Source organism: Medicago sativa, chromosome 5 (assembly GCF_051527215.1).
Source record: "Medicago sativa cultivar Bolivia chromosome 5, Bolivia_mono, whole genome shotgun sequence".
Lineage (NCBI taxonomy): Eukaryota > Viridiplantae > Streptophyta > Magnoliopsida > Fabales > Fabaceae > Medicago > Medicago sativa.
The window spans coordinates 19210498-19237574 of NC_140753.1; the positions used below are offsets into that span (position 1 = coordinate 19210498).

Genomic DNA, 27077 nt, shown 5'->3' on the forward strand with positions numbered 1-27077 from the left:
TGTGTGCATGTGTCGGTGCTTGTGTCGGTGTACATCATTAGAGTCCATTGTCCTTTACATCATACCCTAGATACATTCTATGGCCTCTTTGCCAAGAAAATTAAGAGTGCATGAAAGTAAAATATTACAAAAGCTCCTAAGTATTACATTCTAAGCCTTGGTACAAATTAAATTGCAAGAAGGTAAAGGTGAATATGAGATGAGATGGGAATGCTTATGAAATGATGGACAAAAGAGTTAGTGATAATAGGCATAGTATGATGGGAAAAATTGACAAGGAAATAAAGCATGGTAACATGATAAAATGGCAAAGAAAGATGACAAAATATACCTAACAAAATACCAAAATCCCAAGCAAATAAAAGACCTATAACCCTCACATTATAACATTTTTCAAAGAGTATCGGGGTCAGCCCTAATATGAGAGTTACAAGAAAATCATAAGCCAAAGAATCATGATATTGAAATTAGGCCTATCTTTGCACCAATTCACATATTAACATAACAAGTAACTTGCTAACTAAGCAACCAATCATCACACATTCAAAACAGCACCAAACACTACATATTATGCAACAAGCAATACCCTAAGATCATTCATCAAGTACCAATTATCATGGGCCAAAATATTGGAGCTAAAATGTGCAAAAAAAAAAAAAAAAGCTTCACAAAATGTGACCAAAAAACAACACAAATCACACACAAATCCACATGCATTCCTCCATCAATTTCCAGCACTCAAAATTCACAAGAAACAATCCTAAATCAATCAACATTATTGCAATAAAGCTCACCCAAATTTTTACAAGTCTTTAACAAGGTTTTTTCCAACAAAAATTAAAAGAAAACGAGCGAGCAAGGCAAAATAATTTTCTAACATTTCTTCGATCAAAATTCACATGCAATATGCCAAGGTTGATCAAAAAAATGCAAGAAAAATTAATAGCAATTTTTTTAGAATTTTTGACAAAGTTTTGAAGTGTGCAGAGGTGCAAAAAGTGGAAACAGTGTGTAAAATAGCAATAAAACTGCAAGAAAATCGAACAACAGCATCCAGAGGCCCAAGCCCAGAGTCTGAGTTGGATCTGGATAATCCAACTGCCTTACAGCCGTCAGATTAATCCAGTCCCTCTCAAACCCTAGATCCAAGGGTCATAGGCGCCTAGGGAGCATGGGAAGCCAGTGCACGCACGCGCGTAGGATTAAGGCATGGTATATAAGCAAAATACAAGGGAAAAACCTCACAAACCTCGTACGTTTCTCTCTCTAGAGTGGAAAGAAGAGAGAGAGAGTCTGCAACTCCCTTTCTTCTCCGACCTATTTCTTCATTTTCCGGCACGGCGGCCGGTCACCTTCTGGTGGCGGCGCCGGTGCCGGAGACACCAATCTGCTCCGATCTAAAAAATTCTTGCGTTTTTAAACATCAATTTCCTTCCTCTTTTCGAATTCGAAGCTAGTTTTCAAAGATAACCAAAGGATCGGAGTAGATCTGAAGAAATGGATTCGGCTTCAAAGTTTCAAGGATGAACTCACAAACACATGAATCTTCACATGCGAATTCAAACGATGCAAAGAAAGGGAGAAAAGGCGAGTTACCTCAATTGCTAGCTCCTTGTTCTTCGTTCGTAGCTGTTACGAATTACTTTCTCTTGCTTCTTTCGAATTTGGCTCAGCTTTCAGTTGTCTTGAGTGATTTCGAATCCATATGCGCTGGACTTGGCTTGAGTTGTCGTTCTTGATTCTTTCTGAATTGCTGGACCTGATTCGGTTTTGGTGGAATCGGTTCGATCTTGATGAATCTGTTTCCACTGGATTTGATTCGATCTTGATGAATCTGTTTCCACTGGATTTGATTCGATCTTGATGCAGATTTTCTTGATCCTTTTCTTCTTCTCTTCAATCCTCCTCTTGTGATCGCATTCGTGCTCGAATTGCAAGAGGAAGGTTCGATGATGACGATTCTCGCAGAGAATCACTGAGGACCTTCGTAGTTTCGATCGAATTTGGTCAGAACTTGTGGAATTGGAACCTGGTTTGACGAAATGATTATTGAAATGAATCTGTTTGTGGTTGAATCGATGAGAACTGGTATGAATTTGAGAGGATTTGGAGGATTTTGTGATGATCTAACTGAGTTAGGGTTTGAAGATCATGATGATGTTCATCGTGTTCTTCATATTTGTGGCCTTTTGATCTGTTTTTGTGGAGAGAGAGAAAGAGAAAGTGTTTGTGATGATTGTGCAGAAAATGATTGGTGAATCTTGACTTTGACTGTTGAGTCAGCTTTTATAGCTGATGTGTACCTGCCTGGACCTGTTGGACGCTGCCATGTGGACATAGACTGTAACTGACTGGACTAATAAAAATCTGACACATGGCACTGGACTTAACAAACTTTTGGACTAAATTGCAAATGACTAAAAATAAAGGACTAAAATGCAAAAATGACAAAAGGACTTAATAATAAAATTGGTAAAAAACGTAATTTGGAAATAAACGTAAAGTGAAACGATTAAAATTGACAAAACGGACTAAAATGAACCAATGGCCTAAATGAGGTACTTTAAAGTACCTCTCTGCCGAAATTTCGTGTGAAATGACCAAAATGCCCCTGGGGCTAAAACGACTGTAAATGACTCAGATACGAATTTTAAAATGGATTTTTAACAGGGAATTGAAACAAGACTCATACAGGCAAAATTAACAGACTCAGAGACAATTTTAAGGGTATGAACAGAGCTTTGACACTTGAAAAGACTAAAATGCCCCTAGGGGCAAAACGGACTCAAAATGACTTCAAATGCAACTTTTAAAATGGATTTTGACATAGAATTGAAATGAAGACTTATTCAAACTATTTGAAAAGACTCAAACAAAATTTTTAAAAGACTGAAAGGAATTTTGACATAGGAAATGACTAAAATACCCTTGCATGTACATTTTGCAAATAATATTGAAATAAAATTCAGAGAGAGATGCAATTGATCAGAGACAGTTCAAATGACTTATAATGCAAGAAAAGAGGAATTGAGTTAGTATTTTTAGGTCCAAAATTAGGGTATAACAGTCTTGATGCATATGCAACCACCTTACCATCTTGCATAAGTACACCTCCTAAGCCCAACTTGGACGCATCACAATACACTACAAAAGGTTCATCAGGTGTCGGCAAGATCAAAATCGGAGCCGTCGTCAAACGCTTCTTCAACTCATTAAAACTGTTCTCGCAATGAATATCCCACACAAAGGTTTTACCTTTACACGTCAACTGCGTTAACGGAAGTGCTAACTTAGAAAATCCTTCAATAAATCTTCGGTAGTAACCCGCTAAACCAAAAAAGCTTCTAATCTCTGTAACTGACTTCGGAGTCTCCCATTGTGATACCGCTTCAACTTTAGATGGATCAACTGCAATACCACTACCAGAAACAACATGGCCAAGAAAACTTACTTCCTTCAACCAGAACTCGCACTTAGACAATTTAGCATACAACTTCTTTTCTTTCAGCACTTGCAAGATAATCTTCAAATGCTCAGCATGTTCTTCCTCCGTCTTAGAATAAATCAGAATATCATCAATGAACACAACCACGAAGCGATCCAAAAATGCATGAAAAATGCGATTCATATACTCCATAAATACACCAGGTGCATTACTAACACCAAAAGGCATCACCTTATATTCATAATGTCCATATCGCGTCCTAAAAGCCGTCTTTTGCATATCTTCATCTCTTACTTTAATCTTGTGATAACCCGACCTCAAGTCAATCTTGCTGAACACACGTGCACCCACTAACTGATCCATCAAGTCATCAATTCTTGGAAGTGGATACCTGTTCTTTATAGTTACTTTGTTCAACTGTCTATAGTCAATACACAACCTCATACTGCCATCTTTCTTCTTCACCAGCAACACTGGAGCTCCCCAGGGTGAAACACTTGGTCTAATAAACTTCTTGTCAAGTAGATCTTCCAACTGTTTCTTCAACTCAGCCAACTCAGAAGCTGACATACGGTAAGGTGCCATAGACACAGGCTTCGTTCCCGGAACAAGATCAATAGAAAATTCAACTTCTCTTTCCGGTGGCACATCAGGAATTTCATCAGGAAAAACTTCAGGGAAATCGCACACTACTTGTAACTTATCGATCACTGCTTGATTCTCCAAAAATAAGGATGCCATCAAAGAAAACATTAGGATTACATCGCGTTCTAGCTGCTTCAGCTGCTTAGTAGACAAAAACTCCGCTCCACTTTCCTCTTCAGCAGAAGAGAAACGCACCGACTTACTAAAACAATTAATGAGAACATGGTTGTACTCTAACCAGTTCATACCAAGAATCACATCCATTCCACTCAAAGGTAGACATACCAAATCAATCTCAAAATCACGATCAAACATAGACAGAGGACAACGTAAACAGACGAGAGAAGTGGTCACCGAACCCTTAGCTGGAGTTTCGATAACCATTTCTCCATTCATATCAGACATAGCAAGGCCCAACTTAGAAACACAATCAAAAGCAACAAAACAATGTGAAGCACCAGTATCAATAATAGCAACTAAAGGAGTATCATTAATGTAGCAAGTACCTCTGATCAAATGATCCTCATTCTCAGTCTGAGTACCAGTCAAAGCAAAAACCTTACCCCTTGTCGGGGCCTTCTTTGGTTCAGTACACTGAGCAGAAATATGTCCTTTCCCACCGCAATTGAAACAAATAGTGTCATCGTGCTTGCATTCTGCAACTGTATGCCCTTTGACACCACAACGGTAGCACCCTCTCGCCTCAGTAGCACCACAAGCATTACTCTTGTGACCTTTTTCTCCACATTTGTAACAAACAATCCCAGCAGGAGTCTCATTCTTCTTAGGCTTCCTCTCATCATTCACTCTTTGCTTGCCCTTATCAGCTGGAGTACTATAAGGCTTCCCACAATTTTGTTGCTGCTTACCCTTTCTCTCATTCATAATCTTATAATGAGCCTTCGAATCATCTTCATAGATTCTGCACCTGCTCACCAACGCAGAAAAGTCACGGATTTGTTGGTAACCAATGGCTCGCTTAATATCAGGACGCAAACCATTCTCAAACTTGATACATTTAGAAAACTCAGCATTGTCTCCAGTATAGTGTGGATAGAACTGAGCCAGCTCCACAAACTTTGCCGCATACTCTGTCACCGACATGTTTCCTTGCTTCAGCTCAAGGAACTCGACCTCTTTCCTTCCACGAACATCTTCAGGGAAATATCTGTTTAGGAACTCTCCCTTAAACACAGTCCAAGTAATAGCCGCACCACCTTGCTCTAATTCAGGTAAAAGACTCACCCACCAGTCATCAGCCTCCTCAGATAGCATGTGCGTACCAAAACGCACCTTCTGATCATCAGTACATTGCATAACCCTGAACACCCTCTCAATCTCCTTGAGCCATGCCTGTGCTCCATCAGGGTCGTACCTTCCTTTGAAAGTGGGAGGATGATTTCTCAGAAAGGCCTCCAACATCCTTACGTTAGCATTAACACCAGCACCAACATTTGGTTGTTGTCCTACAGCTTGGGCTACAGCTTCCAAAGCAGCAGCAATTGCAGCATCATTTCTTCCAGTCATTCTAGTCCTCTTGTAACAGATAAGGTTTGCAGCCTCCAGGTCTACTCTTCTTTACTGTACAACACACAACGTTTAGAATAACATAATAATGGTATTCCAATTGCTAAAATGACACAACTTGACTCACTACTTGGCCGGACGGACCGACCTGCTCTGATACCAATTGTAACGCCCTGTTTTCCCGACTTAAAAATTTCATAAAAATTATCAGAGTTTATCAACATAACGGAGCATCACATACATCAATACATCATTTAATAACAAATATAATAATAGGGAATACTATTTATTTAATCAACCTGTCATTATAAAATTCAGTAGTCAAAAGCAGCGGAAATTTAGTTCACAACGTCACATAAAATCTTTGGCATAAAAGGCCACAACTTAACATCTCAAATAGCCTTCATAAAATGTTCAACATTTATTAAATAAAATACGTAACAAGGAAAACAAGCATCAGACAATCCCCATCCCGTTACGTATCAGAGCATCCTAGACGACACGATGTGAGGAGTCTACTCACGAACACAGCTAGTCTTTATTACCTGCACATTACCCACGGTCGAGGCAACATATACGCAGAAGGGGTGAGATTTCACAATCATTAAAAACAAATAATAATTCATAAAAAGATAACCAACAACATATATCTAACATTAATAGCATCATCTTATCATCATTTAACAAGGTTAAGTAATCAACAACTTCATAGTTATTCAAGGTAACATATTCATCTTAATTTACTTCATTTACATCATTATAATTATTGGGACAGCAACAACAACAACAACAAGGCAGCAACATCATCACAGCATTGATCATTTATTTTAAGTTATGATGACTCTACAATGCAACAACAACATCAACAACAACTTAGACAACATCAACATGCATGTGGTACCACCAGGGCATTAAGCCCCCATCGCTAAGGTCATATTTGGACCGTCGGGCATTAAGCCCCCATCGCTAAGGTCATAAGAACCTGTCAGGCATTAAGCCCCCCATCGCCGACTATGCAACAACTCGACTCTAAATGCAACAATCTTCATTTTTAATGTTAAATTAATTAACAAATAATTCACCAAAACTCATTACATCAAAACAGCATCACTGGAACATAATAATTAGCAGCATCATCACTAGTATAAACATCAGAACTAATTCATCAAAGAAACGGGCGAAAAGACACAATTTCGCACAACATCAGGTCTGCACTGCACTAACTCGCAGTGGCGAGCTAAACAACTCGCAATGGCGAGCTCAACGGGGAAGCTCGCAGCTGCGTATAACATTGCTCGCAGTTGCGAGCTAAGGGGTTACTCGCAGGTGCGAGTAGGATCACTCGCAGCTGCGAGCGATGACAGAACAGGGTTCTGTCGCAGCTCTCTCTCCTTCACCCAGCACCCAAAATTCCACTACCCAAGTCTCTAAATCATCCTGAATCGACGTCTAAACGTTCTCTATGATTGATTAACATCTGTTTACATCAAATTACATAACAATTCACTTAAATCTTCCAATTTTAATGACTTTTGGACCTAATCCCAATCCCTTAAACCTACAACAATTGACTACTTCCTATGAATCAAAACTTGTTAATAATGAGAGTTAGTCTCACCCTTACCTTAGATTATGTTTCTGAAATCCAATAGCCGCGTTCTTCGTTCTTTAGGGTTCTCTCTGACTTCTCCTCTTCTCACCACAACTTACTCTTTCCCCTAATAATTTAATTATTTCTACTAATAACAATATTTCTCCCCCACTTAATAAAATACTTATATTATTAACGTATCTTCTACCTATATATATATATATATATATATATATATAATAATTCACATATTATTCTAATAAAAACCATAAATCACTTAAATATTAATAATGAAAAAGTGGGTGTTACAATGATCACCCTACCTAGTAGAACAACCTAAAGAACTTGGCCCCCACCCAATCTCCCAAAGCATAAATTAAATCCATCTCTACCCAACACACTGAACCTTAACACAAGACGGGCTCCACCTTTCACCTATAAAGTGAACAGTGATGCGAAAGGTGTATGGCAAAGAACCACTTCCATGAATGGAATTGGATTCTATCAACCAGATACTCAACCTCAAAAAGCATGCCAGAAAAAAGTAAATCATTTCGGGCTTTCCAAATAGATCACACAATCGCATGCTAGACCAAAAGAAAACCTATCCTAGACCTCTTATTAGCCTCTAAGCATAAAATCACCCAAAACAACCTCACCAAATTACCTGGCAAAAGCCACTGCCAACCAAACCACATGCAAATCTCGTACCATACTCCTGCCACAACTCAATAGGACACAAACAAATGATCCACCAACTCCAATTCATCCCCTGGACCCAAATCCCACACCAACACTGTACGGATCAGCTATAACCTGACGATTGAAAAGATTATGACGCAAAGGGACTCTATCTATGAGCAATTTCCTAGAAAAGACCAACAGTATAAAGGGCGCCCAACTCTTCATTAATTATTTATATTACGTTGTGTCAAAAAAATAATTCTGATTTCACTTGATACAAAAATACAAATTCAAAATAGGATTAGTTTAATCTTCATCAACCATCCTTGGAAAAATTACATGTTTTACATCAAACCTAAGTCCCTCTATCAAAGACTCTACATAAAATGACATAACACACAACCATTATGCGAAGTTAAAGCATGTTGTTGACCTTAAATATTTTTGCGGCTTAATGACATACAATATTATTAGCCTATTAGGTAAATAACATTGCATTGTAATTTTTTTTTTTTTTACATTATACATTGCAATCTCTGAAGCCCCGATACTCCAAAAATGGTGAAGTATCGTATCCGACACGTATCCGATACCGATACGTCCCGATACGCGTATCGGAAAAGTATCAGGCAATTAATATTTATTTTTTGAAAAACAATGACCGATACGTGTCGGATACGTCCCGATACGCGTATCGGAGAAGTATCGGGCAGTTAATATTTATTTTTTGAAGGAAAAAAAATGACCGATACGTACGACTAACTTGTACTCCGACATAGCTTACTTATACTCCGACACCTATACTTCTGTCTTACATATTTCCTTAAAAAAAAATAATAAGAAATAAAACTACAAGTCTGGCAGCGCTATCAAAATCATATTGTCTCTTCTAACCTAAAAAAACAGGGTTTCTCGTCACCACATAGCAATAGCTATTCTCTCTTCTAACCATTAACACTGATTGAATTCTACTCTGTTTCTCTTCTCTCTAATGTTATGTTTCTTCTGCTGTTTGTTTTCGATATAAGTTAGTGTTAACTGTTAAGTAGTCAACATTAGACAAAGATGTTTTTTTTTTTTTATAGTACTTATGATGTTCTCTTTGGATGGTACTAATGATGTTTAGCTATATTCTATCTAATTTATGCGGAAAAAATATGTAATTGTCACTTGTTTTGATCATTTTCATTAATGTGAATGTTTGTTTATTATCATTTTTAGTTATGTTTATACATTGTGCACTTATACTATTAATTTTAAATTTAATTTTTTAATAATGTATCGAGGCCGTATCGTATCGGGAATTTTGAAAATTTTCCCGTATCGCCGTATCGTATCGGTATCGTGTCAGGTATCGGGGCTTCATTGATTGCAATACCTTTGTTATTATTATAGTAAGACTTTTTATAATGTGCTAAAATTGATACCTAATTGTCTGGCCAATTATCTTCTAAAGAATTAAGCGGGACTGAATTCTCTCCCGTGAAAGGAAAGATCCATTACGATCTAAGCCACACAAAAATAAAATTTAAGAAAATTTAAATATCAAATATATTTTAATGGTAAGAAATATGCACATGAGAAAACATGAGGGGATTCCATTGGAGGCAATCCATTTTCGAATTAAGGATATCAGGAGGGCCGGTCCAAGGCATAAGCCGAGGTACGGCGGCCTAGGGTCCATGCTTTTAAGGGGTCCAAAAAAAAAATTATGAATGGGGTTTATATAGTAATATTGGGTTTAAAGTTGGTATAAATAGCAATAACTTGCAAAGAGGGCCTAAATATTTACCAGTTTAAAGCCCATCAACTATTTTGCTCTTTTTTTACAATCCAACATCATTTCATTTTCACACCCCCAACCGAGAGTTTTCACGCCCCATCATTTCATGAACCAAATCACACAATTTAGAAGCAATACGTAAAACACAAAATATCTACTCATTCTCAGAGATCAAATTTGTTTATTTATTTTGATGATGTTTTTTTGGTGTTTTATATTGAATTTAACATGGGTTTGTATTTAGATTTCATAATATATTATGACTTTCATCATGAAAGTTTTATGTTTGGGACATAAAATTTGGTCTTGTTGTGATTTTTTTATAAGTAACATATCATTTTCTATTGATAAATGATAAAAGGTTTTCATTTTACTAAAATGATGATGAAGTTCTTTGAGAAATTTTAGAGGTAGGAAATCAATTGAATTGTCAAATAAGATAATTAAACTTATATAAAATCAGGTATGTCTACTATCGTTTTACTTAGCTTTGTTGTGTTTGGTTCGGCCGACTCAGTTTTTTTGTTATTCCTTTTTATTAATAATATATAGGATGAGATGCTTTTGATCCACGTTGTTTTGGAGTTTCACCATAGTTTGGATTTTAAAACATGTATTATGAGGACCGTCATGATTAACACATATCTCATTCACCGTTTATAAAAAAATTATGATCTATTATATAAGTGGACCATTTTCTCAAACTTGGCCTAAGACCTATAAAATATTAGGAACGAGCCTGAATATCAGCATATGTAAAGGACTTTATGTGAAAAGGGATATATTAAATACTGAATGAATTTTTTTAATTTTCTAATTCAATTTTTCAAGATGTAAACCTTTCTTTAAGGTGGCTTAATTTAGCCTACCTTGTAGCCGATAATCAATCACCAAGGTTGAACTCAGTTCTATTAACTATGGGCTAGTATACAAAGAATTCGAGACCAAGCGAAGATTATCACCAAAAAAGAAAAACACCACTCTAATGAAAATAATAGCTGAGTGCACATAATCAATCACAAAAACAAAAAGATGGTCATGACTCATGCGAGTCATTTTTTTTTAAGTAGAAGACAAAATAAAAAATATTGATATAACACACCATTTCAGCACAAGGCGTAGAGAGAATGGAGATAACAAAAAGTCAAGATACAAGAATCTGCACACCATACATAGAACACAAAAAAGAACATATCACAAAGAGGTAAATTCGAGACAAACAAAATGATTATGCCACCAAAAATACAATTCAAAAGAAAACATTCATATTGTTGGCCTTTAACCAAAAAAAAAAACATAACTTTCAATTTTTCCACTAAGTGAAGTAAAGATAACTCATTATGATGGAAAAATTATGAATTTCGCTAATTCTAAATAATCCAAATACAAGAAAACCAGATCAGATGCATATAGTTGCATAACTTTTTTTGCAAACAAAGTCGATCCTTCAAACTAAATAGCATAATTAGAAGGAGAACAAGTAAGAACACAAGAAATACCAAGCCAATTTAGAACTTGCATCCAAATGATCCAAAAAAATTCACATTCAAAACACAAATGATTAACATATTCATTTGTCTCCGGAATTAGCACAATTGTTTCTAATACTTTTTATATGTTGTCATTACATTTAAACTTTGAGGTTAAGTTCATTAGGAAACAAGTGAATATGATTTCTCATACCCTTGTAAAGACAACCATTTCATGGGCTACTGAACTTAGTTTTGAGATTGTTCATCCTTGTATTCAATTTTTATTGCTTGATGAAATGAGTTATATATGCTTATTTTGCTAAAAAAAATAAAGCCGGAAAAAGAAATACTCAACCGTAGGTTAGGTTGAAACAAAACTGAAAAAACAAACCAAATCAAAGCCAAAATTACCTAATCTTTTATGGTTTAGTTCAAAATTCAAATTGACCTAAAGGGAACCAAAAATGATTGGTCGGTTCTTGCTTTTGAATTTTGAAATCCAATGAATTAATGACTTATAAGTTGTTGTTTTTTGAAATATATGATAACCATGGCCCCAAAAAGATGACACCATGTTAATTTTTATGCTCATTACTTACACCCACCAAGACTTAATTACTTAGGGCCAATATGAAAATACATTACATTATGACTTCACAGGTCTACTTCTATTTTCTGATTCAATCTTTTTCTCAAAAAACACTACTCAAAACAAAACCCTAAATTTATCATCTTTCGTTGATCTAGTGTCACCGCTTCAAGCTCTAGTGCCGCAGCTGTTGGTATCTCTTTATGTTTTAAGCCTTATATCTTTGTGACTAAATTTAGTTTTCTACTTTGTTTTCACCTCCTTCCGTTTATGAAGTTTTAAATGGTGATTTTGCATGTAGCTGTTGTTTTTACGTTTCTACGCACCTTTGTTTTGTTCCTTGAAGTCGATTTTAAGACTGAAACTCTATATTGAAAAGATGTTGTATTTTTAGGTGAACCGCTCAATTGATACGAAGCAAACTGAATATCAACAATTTAGTTTCGTTTGGTACCGCTACTTAAAAAAATTGAAATTCAAACCAAATCGATATAGATTCACTCAGTTTCTTCATTTTTGTAAGCGAAAACTCAACCAAATGTTACACCCAAGTTACCAAACAATGTGTCTAGGTTTGTGTTTGAACTTTGAAACCTAAAACACATTGTCTTTTACTTTTCCCAGCCTATGTGACTGAAACTCTATATTGAAAAGATGTTGTATTTTCAGGTTAACCGCTCAATCGATAAGAAGCAAACTGAATATCAACAATTTAGTTTGGTTTGGTTCCACTACTTAAAAAAGTTGAAAATCAAACCAAATCGATATTGATTCAGTCGGTTTCTTCATTTTTGTAATTGAAAACTCAACAAAACGTTACACCCAAGTTACCAAACAATGTGTCTAGGTTTGTGTTTGAAACCTAAAACATATCGTCTTTTACTTTTCCCAACTTATATGTTACTCCCACGCCCTATTTTATTTCTTCAAAATACTTTTTGCTCAAATTCTATAATTTGAACAATGTTTCAGATTATATAATCTGAAATCATGTATTGCCCAAATTTTCAGAACATCATTGACATAATATTAAGAAGGCATAATTAGAAATGACCAAAAATAAAATTACTGTAAAACAAAAATAATCAAATTTTCATTTTATTTATAGCTCATATCTTTCATAATATATTTACATTAACATTGAAGCTTATTAACAACCTAATGCTAAACATGTAGTGCAAGAAGATGGAGGGGGAAAGAGGCTAAGGTAATGTTGGTTTCCAGTCTAAGAAGAAAGAGACTTTGATGATTAATCTTACACCAAGACAGATCAATCTTACACCCAAACAGATGGTACCAGTTTATATAGTAGCACCTTGCGCTATGAACATTCATAGAATCCCTAAAATAATAGAGTAACATTTTTGTATGAAAGGCAAATGGTGGAAGCCCATTGTAGAAGAGAAGAGAATGAGAAAAAGGGAGATGAAATGAGAATTTGTGAAGGATGAGTGAGTATTTATATGGAAGAATTTATATAGCATGGTGCATAGAGTGTAACAGTTCATTAAATACAGTCAAAAAACGCGTTTAAACTGGCCCGACCAATTAAGGGACCCAAAGAAAAATGTGTTGAATGAGCCAGTCTTGCTAAGCAAACCATCCTCCACAATTTGAATTGGTTCACATTATATAATCCGAAATAATCTCATAAATGTTCGGATTATATAATTCGAAACGGTTCAAGACTTTGTAGAAACTCATGCTTTGTAAAGTTAGGCTAATTTCTTACTCCCTCCGTTTCAAAATGAGTGTCATTTTAGGTGTTTACACACATATTAAGAAATGCAATGATTAAAAGAAAGAGAATGGTTATTTTACCAAATTATCCTTATTAACTATTGGTTAGTTTTAAAAGTAATACTTTGGAAGTAGTGTGCAAAGTATTAATTAGAGGGTACAATTGAAAAGAAAAAGTTATTATTGCATTGGAAACTGAAAGTGACACTCATTTTGAAACGGAGGGAGTATTAGATATTTTGAACCAATCAAGTACATGATTTTTCCAACTGACCCGACCAATTAAAGGACCCAAAGAAAAATATGTTGAATGAGTCCGTCTTGCTGAGCAAGTCACCATCCACACTTTGAACTGGTTCACATTATATAATCCGAAATAATCTCAGAAATGTTTGGATTATATAATTCGAACCGGTTCAAGTCTTTGTAGAAACTCGTGCTTTGTAAGGTGAGGGTTAGATCAAATTAGATAATCTGAACCAATCAAGTACATGATTTTTCTGTGGTCTACACTGCATCGACAAAGACCTTTAATTTGATATCAATTACATATCCATTTATGGGTTTCAACATGTTTCAGATTGTATAATCCAAAAATCCTTCTATAGAAGTTCAAATTATATATTTCGAACAAATAATATTTTGAAGGAAAAAAATTAGGGCGCGTGAAAAACGCATAGGATGGAAAAAGTAATAACCAATCATATTTATAAAAAAATTAAAAATATTTCAATAAGATACAAAGCATTGGGCTTCGATAGCATATATCATAGATTGGGCCTTACAAACGAAAAAAGTATGAAAAATGCTCTTCGGCACCTCAATTTTCTTTTCGATCGGATCGTAACTCCTAATGGACTATTTTTATGTGTTAAAAGCCGATCGAGTGTAACTCCTGACAATATATTTTCAACAAAGTGAATAATTTTAAGGTGCATAAAAAGCAATTGTCGAAAAATATTTGCCTATGCTCAGCATGAGTATGTATGGTAACGACACGACAAGTTGGGTATCTACTAGTTTTCTTTTTCTGAAGGATTGGGTATCTACTTGTTGTGAAGGCAAAACTGAGAAATAGATGATGCGTGAAACTTGAGAAAGATCTTACATTAAAAAATGTTTATGAAAACACAAGCATTTCGTGCAAGCTAAGCTTAAGCCAAGTTCTCATATTTTTGGATCTCACGAGCTGAACATGATTTTTGTCTACCAAAAGTATGACCAAGTGCAATTTATTTGCACATGAAGAAGCAACATATCATATCCCAGCATTTGTTATACTTATGGACCATCCTCGTGGCAATACGTTTATGCTTAGATATAGATGTAGAAACTTAGAAGAATTTGTCTTTATTATTGGGATTTACAAAAATTATAAAATCAATATTTTAAATTTTTAATAAATTAATAAATAAATAAAAAGTAGTCCCACACTCATGAGCATCACCTAAAAGGGTTCCAAAAGTGGGCGCAAATTAAGGAAAATTCCTCAGTATTCCCTAAGGGTGTGTTTGGTTACGAAGAGAAATTGCGAAGAGAGAAGTAGGTAAGAGAGAGTTTGAGAAGAGAGAAAAATGTGAGAAATTGAGTAGATTTGATGTAATGTTTGGTAGAAGAGAAAGATAAGAGAGATAGAAGAGAAAGAATAATGTAATTGCTTTTAAAGGACAAAAATACCCTTAAACACAATAAAAAGAAACTAAATAATTGTTTGGAGTAGAAAAACATAATTTATGCTCCCTTTTGTGAAAAAAATAATTTATATTACCTTTAATACATTTTTTATCAACGTTAACTAAAATCTTCATTTGAATTAATTAAAAAATGAATAATTTTTTTATTAAGCTATAGTACGGAAGTGTGGTTAATTTTTTTATAGCACGTAAGAAAATAAGTAAATTTTTTAATACGGAAGTGTGGTTCATATTATTTTTGTTGCTAAGTTAATTTATTTTGAGGATTTTTTACTATGAAATTAATTAAAAGTGCAATTAACTTCACCTACATGATAGCACAAGTGCACAACCATTCAGTTATAAATTTACGTTTTTGTCTTTTCTTGATGCAGTGGAGGGTATAATTGGAAAATTGCAAAAAATGCAACTCTCTCGCCTGTTTCTTCTCATCCATGAGAAGACTCAAAAATCAGTGGGCCCCACAGATTTTAACTCTCTCTTCTCTCTTTCTCACCACAACCAAACAAGAGAAGTGTAGGACTTCTCTCCTATTTCTCTCTCTTCAACTTCTCTCTCTCCTTTTTCTCCTCTACCAAACACAGTGTAAAAGTGAAAGAAACGGCCTTTGGTCCCAGCCATAAAGATTAAAATTAGGGGAATTAGTCACTTTAGTCCCTGAATGGGGAACGATTTGTCAATTTAGTCCCTGAATGCAGATAATATGCAAAACAGTCCCTGCATGGTCAATTTCAGGGACTAAAGTGACTAACGAAGTCTACATTCAGGGACTAAATTGACTAACGGAGTCTGCATTCAGGGACTAAATTGACTAACAAAGTCTACATTCAGGGACTATTTTGCAATTTATCTGCATTCAGGGACTAAATTGACGAATCGTTCCCCATTCAGGGACTAAAGTGACTAATTCCCCTTAAAATTATGACTGTGTTCAATGGGACCTCTCCATAGCTTAAAAAGTTAAATGTCAAATTCTCTCTCTCTCTCTCTCTCTCTCTCTCTCTCTCTCTCTCTCTCTCTCTCTCTCTCTCTCTCTCTCTCTCTCTCTCTCTCTCTCTCTCTCTCTCTCTCTCTCTCTCTCTCTCTCTCTCTCTCTATATATATATATATATATATATATATATATCTCACTTTTTCTTTGTTTCACGCAGATGTTGCTTCCATATCTTGCTAGTTGCTACATATACAGGACCCTTCCTACGAATCTGGAGGCTTGGTTCTGTAAATGAAAAGAGGTCCGTAGTAAATTAAAAATGTATTTTTCTTTAAAAGAACAATGTTCTATTTCAATCTTTTAAAAGATAAATACAAGGTGTTGTATATATATACGATACACCCAAAGGTGAAAATCACTACCGTATACATGAGAAACCTCAAACCATCCTCCCAAAAAAACACTCACCTAACACTTAGTAGTACTACCGGACTATAATTTTTTTTCTTCTGAAGCCCATACCTGGGGACAGGGGCGGATCCAGGTAGTGTTGAGGGTGTGCACCTGCACACCCTGAACTTTTGGAATTTACTCATATAATCCTGTGAGTTTTGCACTTTGCACACCCTGAAAATTCTCTGTTGCATCTCTGGACTCTGCTTCACTCTTCCTCTCACAAAGAAGTAAAAAAACGAAAGAGAAATAGAAGTGAAGTCGAAGTGATGCAAACTGGAACAGAAGAATGGCTACTTTTCTTTTGAATCCAGTAGTTTTTGGAACCAGAGAAAAAGGTCTGTGCGGCTACATTCAATGCAACAACTAATTAGGGTTGTTTATAAATGTCAATATGGGCTTGGGCTTTATAAACATTACATGAGGCAATTTAATTTATAACAAAATATGTATTTTTATGGTTCTCTAAAAATATGTATTTTTATGGTAACATAATCATGATATATATTGGTCTTGTAAAAAATAAATAATATTGTCTATTCGTATTTTTTTTCTTTAAAATTTACCCTTTGTTTAAAAAAAAATTAGAATTTCAATAGTAAAAGGGGCCTAAAAAAGTTTGAATGTACGAGCATTTTTTATTTGCATATGTTGCCTTTTCATTTATAAAATTAATAAAAATATTTTTTTATTGACGGACCTAAAGTGAGTTTTAACTTTAGACAGACCGTGAGCGAGCATTTGTGTAAAAACGGATATATTTTAGAGAACTAAAAATGTGTCATTTTCTTTGGAGTAAAAAAATTCAAATTTTTATATGAAAAAAAAATTGCACCCCCTGGTCCAGGGTCCTGGATACGCCACTGCCTGGGGAGGCCCAGTTTCATTGAGCAGTTTGCACACCCCAAAGTCCGGTCATGTAGATATATATTTTCTCAATCTTTCATAAATTTGTGATTCAGATAGGGGTGTATATCACCAGTAGTACTGCTAGTAAATATAGATTTTATAACTAAAGGATTCATCGAATCAAATATGATTTTATAACCAAGTGATTGAGTTCCTCCAAAAAAAATAAAAAAATTAAGTGATTGAATTTGAATAGTTAACATGATTCCTTTAAAGACAAATTGTTTGAATATGTTCTCTCTAAAGACAAATTGTTTCGAAAATCTAAGTTTAAATTCTTGTTGTAACAATTTTTTGTCAGACTTTTTTTTTTTTTTTTTACTTTTCAAGTGACGCTGGTTGTAACTAGGGGTGGGAATGAGCCGGGCCGAGCTGAGCTTTGCTTAAATAGGCTAGGCCTAGTTGAAAAAACTAAGGCCTAAGCCTTTTACCTGTCAAAGGCTTTATTTTAAGCCTAGCCTGGCCTTTTTAAAAGTCTGACCTGACCTATTAGCCTGTTTAAAAGCCTAGTTTGTGTTACAAATTTCAAACAGAGTCTGTTCATCAATTTTTTTTTCCTTTCAATTTGTGCAATGTACATAATATAGAGATAAAACATTAATTAGATACAGATTAAACTAATGAAACACAATTGTAAAATTTATAGATGGATAGAAACTCAAGAATAATCATGTCTGATAATAGCAAAGATTTCAATTTCAAACTTAATCTAATAACTATATTGACCTTAGGCATATTAGTAGCAAACCTTAATAGTTCACACAAATATATATAAATATATATATATATATATATATATATATATATCAATAGCAATATCATACAAAATAATAATTGTGGTATGAGAATTTGAAGGATCAATAATTCTTTTTGATATATATATATATATATATATATATATATATATATATAAATAAATAATATATATGGAAAAATGTAATATACTCGTATACGGGCCGGCCTGGTAGGCTTGATAGGCTTTTTTATAAGCTTAAGCCTGACTTAATTAAATTAATAGGCTTTTTAAAAAGCTCAAGCTTGACCCATTTATTAAACGAGTTAGGCCGATCGAGCCGAGCTTTTAGTAGGCCGAGCCATAGGCCTCTGACGAACGGCCTGACCCATTCCCACCCCTAGTTGTAACAAGATTTTACGGTAACATTTAATAAAAGAAAAAAAAAGATTTTATGATGATGATTATTTTTTTAGTGTCTGTTAACCCTACAATTCTTAGGAAAAATGAACCGTGGTAATCCAGACTTCGACTGAGAGGTAAATAACGTCCGATAAAAACTGTTATGCACAAAAACTAAACTCGGATTTTTCTAAACAATTTGACTGCAATTACTTGGTTACGATGACGATTGGTTCATGTAGATAGAATGATATAAAAAATATCAATTTTCATGTGATAGTGTATCCGTGGTAAGAATATTAACATAGTCTCTTGAGCTGACACTAATATAGAGCTGTCAAAATGGGCCGGGCCGTACGGGCCGGCCCGAAAGCCCGAATAAAATGTAGGGCCTGGGCCGAATAATTGCAGCCCGAATTTTTTCAGGGCTTTTTAGCCCGGCCCAAAAAAGCCCGTAGCCCGTTAGGGCCGGCCCGTTCGGGCTCCGGGCGGCCCGCCAGCCCGCCAAAAAATACATTTTTTTTTTGTCTTTGTGTGGCTTGGTTAGGTACTACTAGTATATGTTTGAATATTTCTGCTTTGATGCTTTGTTTCTTATCTATAATGCACTAAGTTTGAGTGTCAATCTGTGGTCTTTTTTTATCTCTGTTTAGGTGTTCATTTATCTCGTATTTAATCTGAATGAGCTAAGTTTGAGTATCATTCTGATATAATTTATCTAACATGATATTGTATTTCTACTTCCCCACTTAGTTGTTGATAATGCATTTCTACTTATTTGTTATTTCGTTTTTTCTTTTATAGATACATATTCCTATTGTAGTATCAGGTTAGGAACAGAACACTTATACAACTTTAGGATATTCTCTATCATTGAATTTTTTTAATGAATTTAACTACTGCATTGTCAAATGCATTTACATTATAAATTCAGTTTGATATAATCTTCATGACTTTCCTCCCACAACTGAAGATGAAGAGTTTATGCATTAGTTCATCTAACTCATAGATTCATACATAAAATTTACATTTTCTGTTAGATTTGTCTTTTTGGTAGCAAGATATAGCTTCGTGGTGATAAAAAAATATGGTATTTAATTCTTAGATGGATTAAAATGGTATACCTCTAATGTTCTTAAAAAATGAAAAAATAAAAATAAAAACTAGATACTTGCGGGCCGGGCAGGCCCGTTAGCCCGGGAGCCCGTATAGGGCCGGGCTCGGGCTCGATTATTCCAGCCCATATTTAAACCGGGCTTTTTAGCCCGGCCCTAAAAAGCCCGTTGCCCGATCGGGCCGGGCCTAAACGGGCCGGGCCGCCCGTTTTGACAGCTCTACACTAATAATATATAATTCATATATAGTTAGTACAATGCAAGTCAGTTAAGTGGAAAGAATGTGACTTGTATAAATCTAATATGACACTGTTGTAAAATGATAATTAGTATTAGTATAATTAATAATAATTTTCTCTTTCTCAAGCCAGAAGCCAAACTAATGATGGAAATGTTGAGAAAGGTGGTGACAACAAGGTGAATAAAGTACTATTAGGGCATTAGTTTAACTGATTCAAATATGTTAGATGTTGAGGTGCAATAGAATTTTACTACCTTGCTCAATACTATGGTTAAAGTGTGCAGCAATAAGAAAATTGATGTTCACACATTAGAGAAGGCTGGGACACACATGTAAAATACGCTTTTGTCCCCTCGGCAGTTAACTGCCGAGGAATTCAAAATGCGGCTGCAGTTAACTGCCGAGGAATTCCTCGGTAGTTAACTGCCGAGGATTATGTTTCGTCAGATGAAACAGGAAACCTGCTCCCCCTACACACTATTTTCATCAACTTCCATATCATTTCATCCATTCCTCCCCAAATTCAATAATTTTTTTCCATCAAATCTTTCCCCCAAATGATTCAAGCATCAAGAATAGGAGCTATCAACACACTCTAGACGTAAAAAAACAGGTATTGAGCATTTTAATCGATTTATTTTTTGGTTATTGTATGGGTATCTACGTCAGTTACGTAGAACTCTGGCATGGGGAATCTCGGTAGTGTACTGCCGAGGAAAACCTCGGTACCTTACTACCGAGGAAAACCTCGGTAGTTAACTACCGAGGAACACTTAGGGAAAAAATTTGGTGCGAAAAAATGGCAGCTACTGCCATTTTTTCAAAAAAATTTTCTTTGTTTTTTCTTTGTTTTTTTTGTTTTAGTTCATTATGGCATTGATGTTTATGCATTAGTTAGTTGTTAATTCATATTTATGTGTTGTTTAATTATAGTAATGACCGAGAACGCGGAAGATGTTTCGGAAGAGACAAAACGTAATTTTGTCCAAATTTCCGGAGATGTCAAGCCACCTAAGGTTGAAGTCAAACCAAACATTGAACAAGCTCCTAAATATGTTAGCCCCGGTGTCGTCCCACTTCAAGCCCACGAAGTGGACACGGCTAGATTTTTTTCTGACGACATTAAGTTTCAAGATAGAGAAGAATTGCTTGGGTGGGTACGTTGTCAAGCAAATAAGGCGGGATTTACAATTGTTACACAAAGATCAAGCTTGATCCATCCAATATTGCGCCTAGTGTGTGAAAGGAGTGGAGCTCACAAAGTGCCTAAAAAAAAACCAAAGCATGCGACAACGGGCTCAAGAAAATGCGGGTGCTTGTTCATGATTAGTGGATATCAAAGTACGCAAACAAAGGAATGGGGATTGAACATTCTTAATGGAGTTCACAACCATGCGATGGAGCCGGCTTTAGAAGGACACATTCTTGCCGGTAGATTAAAGGAGGATGACAAGAAGATTGTATATGACTTGACCAAGAGCAAGATGCTTCCAAGAAATATTTTGATACACTTGAAGAACAAAAGACCACATTGCATGACAAATGTGAAGCAAGTGTACAATGAACGTCAAAAAATATGGAAGGCAAATAGAGGTGACAAGAAGTCGTTGCAATATCTAATCTCAAAGTTGGAGGAGCACAACTATACTTATTACTCAAGAACACATGGTGAAAGTAATACAATCGAAGATATCTTTTGGGCTCATCCAACATCCGTTAAGTTGTTTAACAATTTTCCAACGGTTTTGGTTATGGACTCCACCTACAAAACCAACTTGTATAAGATGCCAATGTTTGAGGTAGTTGGGGTAACTTCGACCGATTTGACATATTCGGTTGGGTTTGGATTCTTGATGCATGAGAAAGACGAAAACTTTGTTTGGGTTTTAAAAATGTTGCGTAAACTTCTTACTTCAAAGATGAATATGCCTAAGGTGATTGTTACCGACAGAGATGGGTCTTTGATGAAAGCGGTTGGAATTGTTTTCCCGGAAAGTTATGGTATGAATTGTTACTTTCATGTGCAAGCAAATGTTAAACAAAGGTGCGTTTTAGATTGTAAATATCCTATGGGAAAAAAGGATGGGAAAGAGGTGAGTAATCGCGATGTTGTCAAGAAGATCATGAGGGCATGGAAAGATATGGTTGAATCGTCCACTCAAGAGTTATATGCAAATGCATTAGTGGAGTTCCAAGATGCTTGTAGTGATTTCCCACCTTTCCTAGCCTATGCCATGACCACCTTGAATGAAGTGAAGGAGAAAATAGTGAGGGTATGGACAGACCGTGTGTTGCATCTTGGTTGTAGATCCACCAATAGGGTAGAATCGGCTCATGCTTTGGTGAAGAAATATTTGGACAATAGTGTGGGTGATTTGGGTACTTGTTGGGAGAAAATACATAACATGTTGTTGCTTCAACACACTGCGATACAAACAGCCTTTGGTCAGAGCGTTACCGTGTTGGAACATAGATTCAAAGATGTCACTTTGTACTCCGGCTTAGGTGGTCATGTGTCGAGATATGCTTTGGACAACATTGTTATGGAAGAGTCACGTTGTAGGGAAACGTTGTGCATGAACAAGGAAATTTGTGGTTGTGTTCAAAGGACATCTTACGGCTTACCATGTGCATGCGAAATTGCAATTAAACTCCTTGAAGAAAAGCCAATTTTATTGGATGAGATACACCACCATTGGCAAAGGTTACGCATGGGAGAAGAAAGTAATGAACTTGGTTTTTCGATGGATGATGAGTTGAAGGGTATTGTAGAACGTCTCAAGAAACTCCCTTTCCAAATGAAGCTTGAAGTCAAGGAGGCTTTGCGGCAATTGGCATTTCCTGAAACCACCATGATGTCTCCACCACCACAAAAAGCAACAACCAAGGGAGCCAAGAAAAAAGTGGACATTGCGAGGTCTAAAGGAAGAATTACATCCACTAGCCGGATCCCTTCTTCTTGGGAGGTTGTTGATTCCCAAAATTCGGATAGTCAACCGTCACCATCACCAACAACATCATCATATAAAAGGAAAAAAGGTGCTCGTCTTGGTAAAGCACCAATTTCCCCACTTCCACCACCTTCTCGGTATCCAAAGCCTAAGGCTATCCCGGTTATGAGGCCTATTGATTATATGTCACGCTTCATGCTTCCATTTATTGAAAAAGTGGTGGATGTTATTGGCGATGGACATTGTGGATTCCGGGCTATAGCCGAGTTCATGGGCTTAACCGAACAAAATCATCTCATGATTCGTACACATCTTATTCAAGAATTAAAAGATCATAGAGATGATTATGTTGAAGTATTTGCGGGTGAGGATCGTTATAACTACATTTTAAATGGCTTACATCCTCTCGCAAATACAAAAAGTTGTGCACATCTTGTTGATAAGTGGTTGACTTTTCCGGACATGGGGCACATTGTTGCCAATTATTACAAGGGTTAATATGTGTTTACCCCCCTGTAATATAGGTCATTTCCGGTTTTCCCCCCTGTAAAATATTTTTTTTGAATTTCATCCTTGAAATTTGAAAATATTTTGGTTTTAGACCTTCATTGAATATTTCACCCCCTGTAATTTGAGCAAATTTAGGTTTACCCCTCTTGTAATTTGAAAAAAATTTGGTTTATCCCCCCTGTTCATTTGAGCAAATTTCGGTTTACCCCCTGCCATATCTTTGATTTTGTACTGTCAAAACTCATGAAGGTCCAAAACCAAAAATCTTCAAATTACGAGGACGAAATCCAAAAAAAATATTTTACAGGGGGTAAAACCGGAAATGACCTATATTACAGGGGGTAAACACATATTAACCCTTATTACAAAAGGTGTGTGGTTGTGTTGACAAATCTTGAACTTGGTAACTCGGAATCTTTTTTTCCACTAAGAGGGCCACCACCGTCGGGTAAGCAAAAAACTCCCATCATGTGCCTTGGGGGTAATTCCTAATCACTTTGTGCTTATTTACTTGAGGAATGGTTGTCCACTACCTCCATCATCTACGGAGTGGCACAATCACAAGAAACAAGATGCGGTGACTTGGGAAGATGAGTATTTGGATCAACATGAGTTGTTCCGAAAGCTCATGGCTATTGAAAGTGGAAACAAACCGCCAAAACCACAAAAGGAATCAAACAAAGCGGCGCCTATTTTGTTGGACACTTTCGAAAAACCAAAGCAACAATTTGAAGTTATTGCGGAAGATGAGGAAGATTTTATGTCACTTGATCTTCTCCAATCACTTGGCAATTAACAAGGGATTTTTTTTGTCGGTGTTAGTCCTTTTTTTTGGTAGAAATTACACCGACGTATATTTTGGGGTCAAAATTGTAATGCCAATTTTTTGTGGCCAATATATAAGTAACATTATGTAATTGATATTGATATATATGATAATATGACTTTTATTTACTTGAAACTAGTGTAATACTTATTTATAGCTTATTAATGTTTACGCATTTGATTTATTCGTTATTACATTCCATTTAATTTTGTTCTAATCTATGATTATTTTGTTAAAGCTTTTGTCAAGTGAAACATGTCAGAGGTTGCAAGAATTGAAGGTCGTGTTAGGTATTGCTCGTTTAAAAAGATGGTTAAGGTTATGATAACACCGACGGACTCTATTGATGATTTGAAGACACAACTTAACACTTATTTTGAGCATCTTGGTGAAAATCAATATACACGTCACTTGTCTGCTCTAATGCCAATGATAGACCTAGGAGAAGATAGAGATGAATTCGCATGGAAAACGGCAAGCTATATGCCTTGGCTTATTAAAGACGATAGCGACGTCGGATTTATGTTTAGGAATATGGTGGAAAATAATGTATTATATATATATGTTCGTTCCATATGCAATTGTAATGAATGTAAGTAGGGATTTAATTTAATGATGTGTAATGACTTGTAATGTGTTGTTTGATTATGGACACTATGTTCCGTTTTGATGAATTTCAAACTTTTGTGTGGTTTGAACCAAATGTCGGTTTGATTTAATTATGGACATATGTAAAAGATATTGTATTTTTCTTGTTTATGACCGAGTTTCATTGTTGTATAATTTGAATTGCCTATGGAAATGCTCTGGTGAAATTACAGGTCAAAACTGGCCTAAAAACGGCTTGGTAAGGGTTAGCAACTTAGCATTAATGCAGGACCTGCTGTCTGCATAAATGATTTCTTCGGCAGTTAACTACCGAGGAATTCCTCGGCAGTTAACTGCAGCCGCATTTTGAATTCCTCGGCAGTTAACTGCCGATGTAACATCCCGCTCGTCCGCTAATGGAAATTTCATCTGTTAAATGTAGCAGAGGGCTCAGGTTTATGGAAAGTGGTTATGATGAAGAAAGTTAAGTACGACGAAAGATATTTATAAGTAATATCAGTTAAGCATGAGTTATGTATCAGGGTCAGGTAAACACGACTGAGACGAAGGGCATTTAAGTAATCTCGCACAAGGGAGTATATAAGTGATTTTGAGGGTGGAAACCTCATAATTTCTTCCTCTTTCTCTCTCTAGGTTTTGAGAGAAAGAAGTTCTCTCCTCCTTCTCTCTACCATGCGCCTCCCCCTCTTCTCTAATCAACCAAACTTCTTCCAAATCATGATTAAGCATGGCTTAACAAGCAAGAAACAAGTGAAGGAAAGGATTAAAGCTTGGTTTGGTGGGAAAAGCTAAAGATCAAGATTGAAGCAAAAGCTAGGGTTTGAGCTTGGACTTGAAGGAAATCAAGCAAACATGATAGGGTGAGTTCCATAGATAGTTTACCTTCCTTGGGTTGTGTAAATTCCATGTTTAAAGCATAGAATTATGTTTAAGAGAGGTTTTGAACCTAAATGTACTTTTGATAAATTCTTGTTGATTACTTGTTAGTTTGCCATGAAATAAGTTTATAAATATATATATATGTTGCTGGATGATTATGGTGCATTGCAGGATCGAACTGGACAAGTTTTGGGTCAAAATTGGAAATTTGGTACCACAGACCCGAAGAACTACGCTATTAGCGAAATTCTACGCTAATAGCGTAGCTCCCCAGAAAAGCCACGCTCCAGGGGCGCTATTAGCGCAGCCCTCTGGAATGGCCAACTTAATTTTGGCCTGTTGGGCCTCCCTCGGGTCGGTAGTGCGTTCCGAAGCATTTCTTTCAATGTTTTACAACTTTATAACACCAAAACAACATCTAGGCAATGCACATAACATCAAACGATTCTTGAAATGAAAATCATGGCAAATCTAATAAGAATGACAAGAATGGATCAAGAGAGTTTAAGCCGATATTACTCGGGTAGCTATGAAATAAGAATGGGCATGAATGTAGAGCCTCAACATAGTGTTGAGAACTAGCAAGATAGCATGAACAATAAGTATGGCTAGTATAGGATGAATTCCTAGAAAAATAAGATGCGAAGTGTATGTTCTTCGCCTATGATCAAGTATGACTTAGCAAATAGGTAAGCCGTGGATTGACTAGATAATCTCTCCACCACGATAAGTATGTTTATGAACAAGTACAAGTCACCGCTAATCGGATCGGCTCAAGGGTCCGAGGTAATAAGCAAGCATGTATGTATAAGTTTATTTTATATGAATGACAAGACCATGACAAGTATAAGTAGGTGGCATGTCTCTTGTTATCCACATCAGGGGGATACAAGAGGATCTCGATCTAAGGGGAACGATTCAAGCCGTAAGGGACCCGCATGTCACCGAAATTAACAAGACGTAGGTGCTCGTGTCTCTTGTTATCCACGCCAGGGGGATACGGGAGGTTCTCGACCTAAGGGGAACGGTTCAAGCCGCAAGGGACCCGCACGACACCGAGGGAGTCCGATGTACGTACATCGGTCATGTATGGGATTGTACTCGGGGTTACTCCACCCGGGGCTCTCCGTAAAATGAACCAAGATAATGATTGTTTGTTCAACGCTAACATAATAATGAATGAACTTATGTGCGATCATGTAGCTTATGATATGATTATGTTTATGTTATACAAGCATGATTTCAAGTATGTCTAGGTTAAGAACAAGAGCACTAGGTGTTATAAGACAAGTGCAATCATGAATAGAACAAGCAAAGTATGTTATGCCGATGACGATCTTAGGTT

General features: G+C 36.0%; 1 protein-coding gene and 1 long non-coding RNA gene across 2 annotated transcripts; one reads left to right on the forward strand and one right to left on the reverse strand.

The window, feature by feature from the left end:
- Window positions 1–1676: 1676 nt before the first annotated feature.
- LOC146920797 (uncharacterized) lies at window positions 1677–5647 on the reverse strand. Its single transcript, XM_085711204.1, has 2 exons — window positions 3325–5647; window positions 1677–2029 (listed from the first exon to the last, which is right to left on the reverse strand). Exons 1-2 carry the CDS (start codon window positions 5615–5617, stop codon window positions 1677–1679), a joined length of 2646 nt encoding a protein of 881 aa, XP_085567330.1. The 5' UTR covers window positions 5618–5647.
- Window positions 5648–20288: 14641 nt separating this feature from the next.
- On the forward strand, window positions 20289–25004 carry LOC146920798 (uncharacterized). The gene is made up of 2 exons (XR_015011921.1): window positions 20289–20570; window positions 24483–25004. It is a non-coding gene; the product is annotated as an uncharacterized LOC146920798 (long non-coding RNA).
- The last annotated feature ends 2073 nt before the right edge of the window (window positions 25005–27077 follow it).

Excerpts from the sequence above, each read along its gene's own strand:
- LOC146920797 (XM_085711204.1), bottom strand. The coding sequence starts at position 5,617 with ATGACTGGAAGAAATGATGCTGCAATTGCTGCTGCTTTGGAAGCTGTA. Across the intron at positions 2,030-3,324 it reads AAGCTTTTTTGGTTTAGCGG|GTTCCAATTCCACAAGTTCT; the intron begins GTTACTACCGAA and ends TCGTCAAACCAG.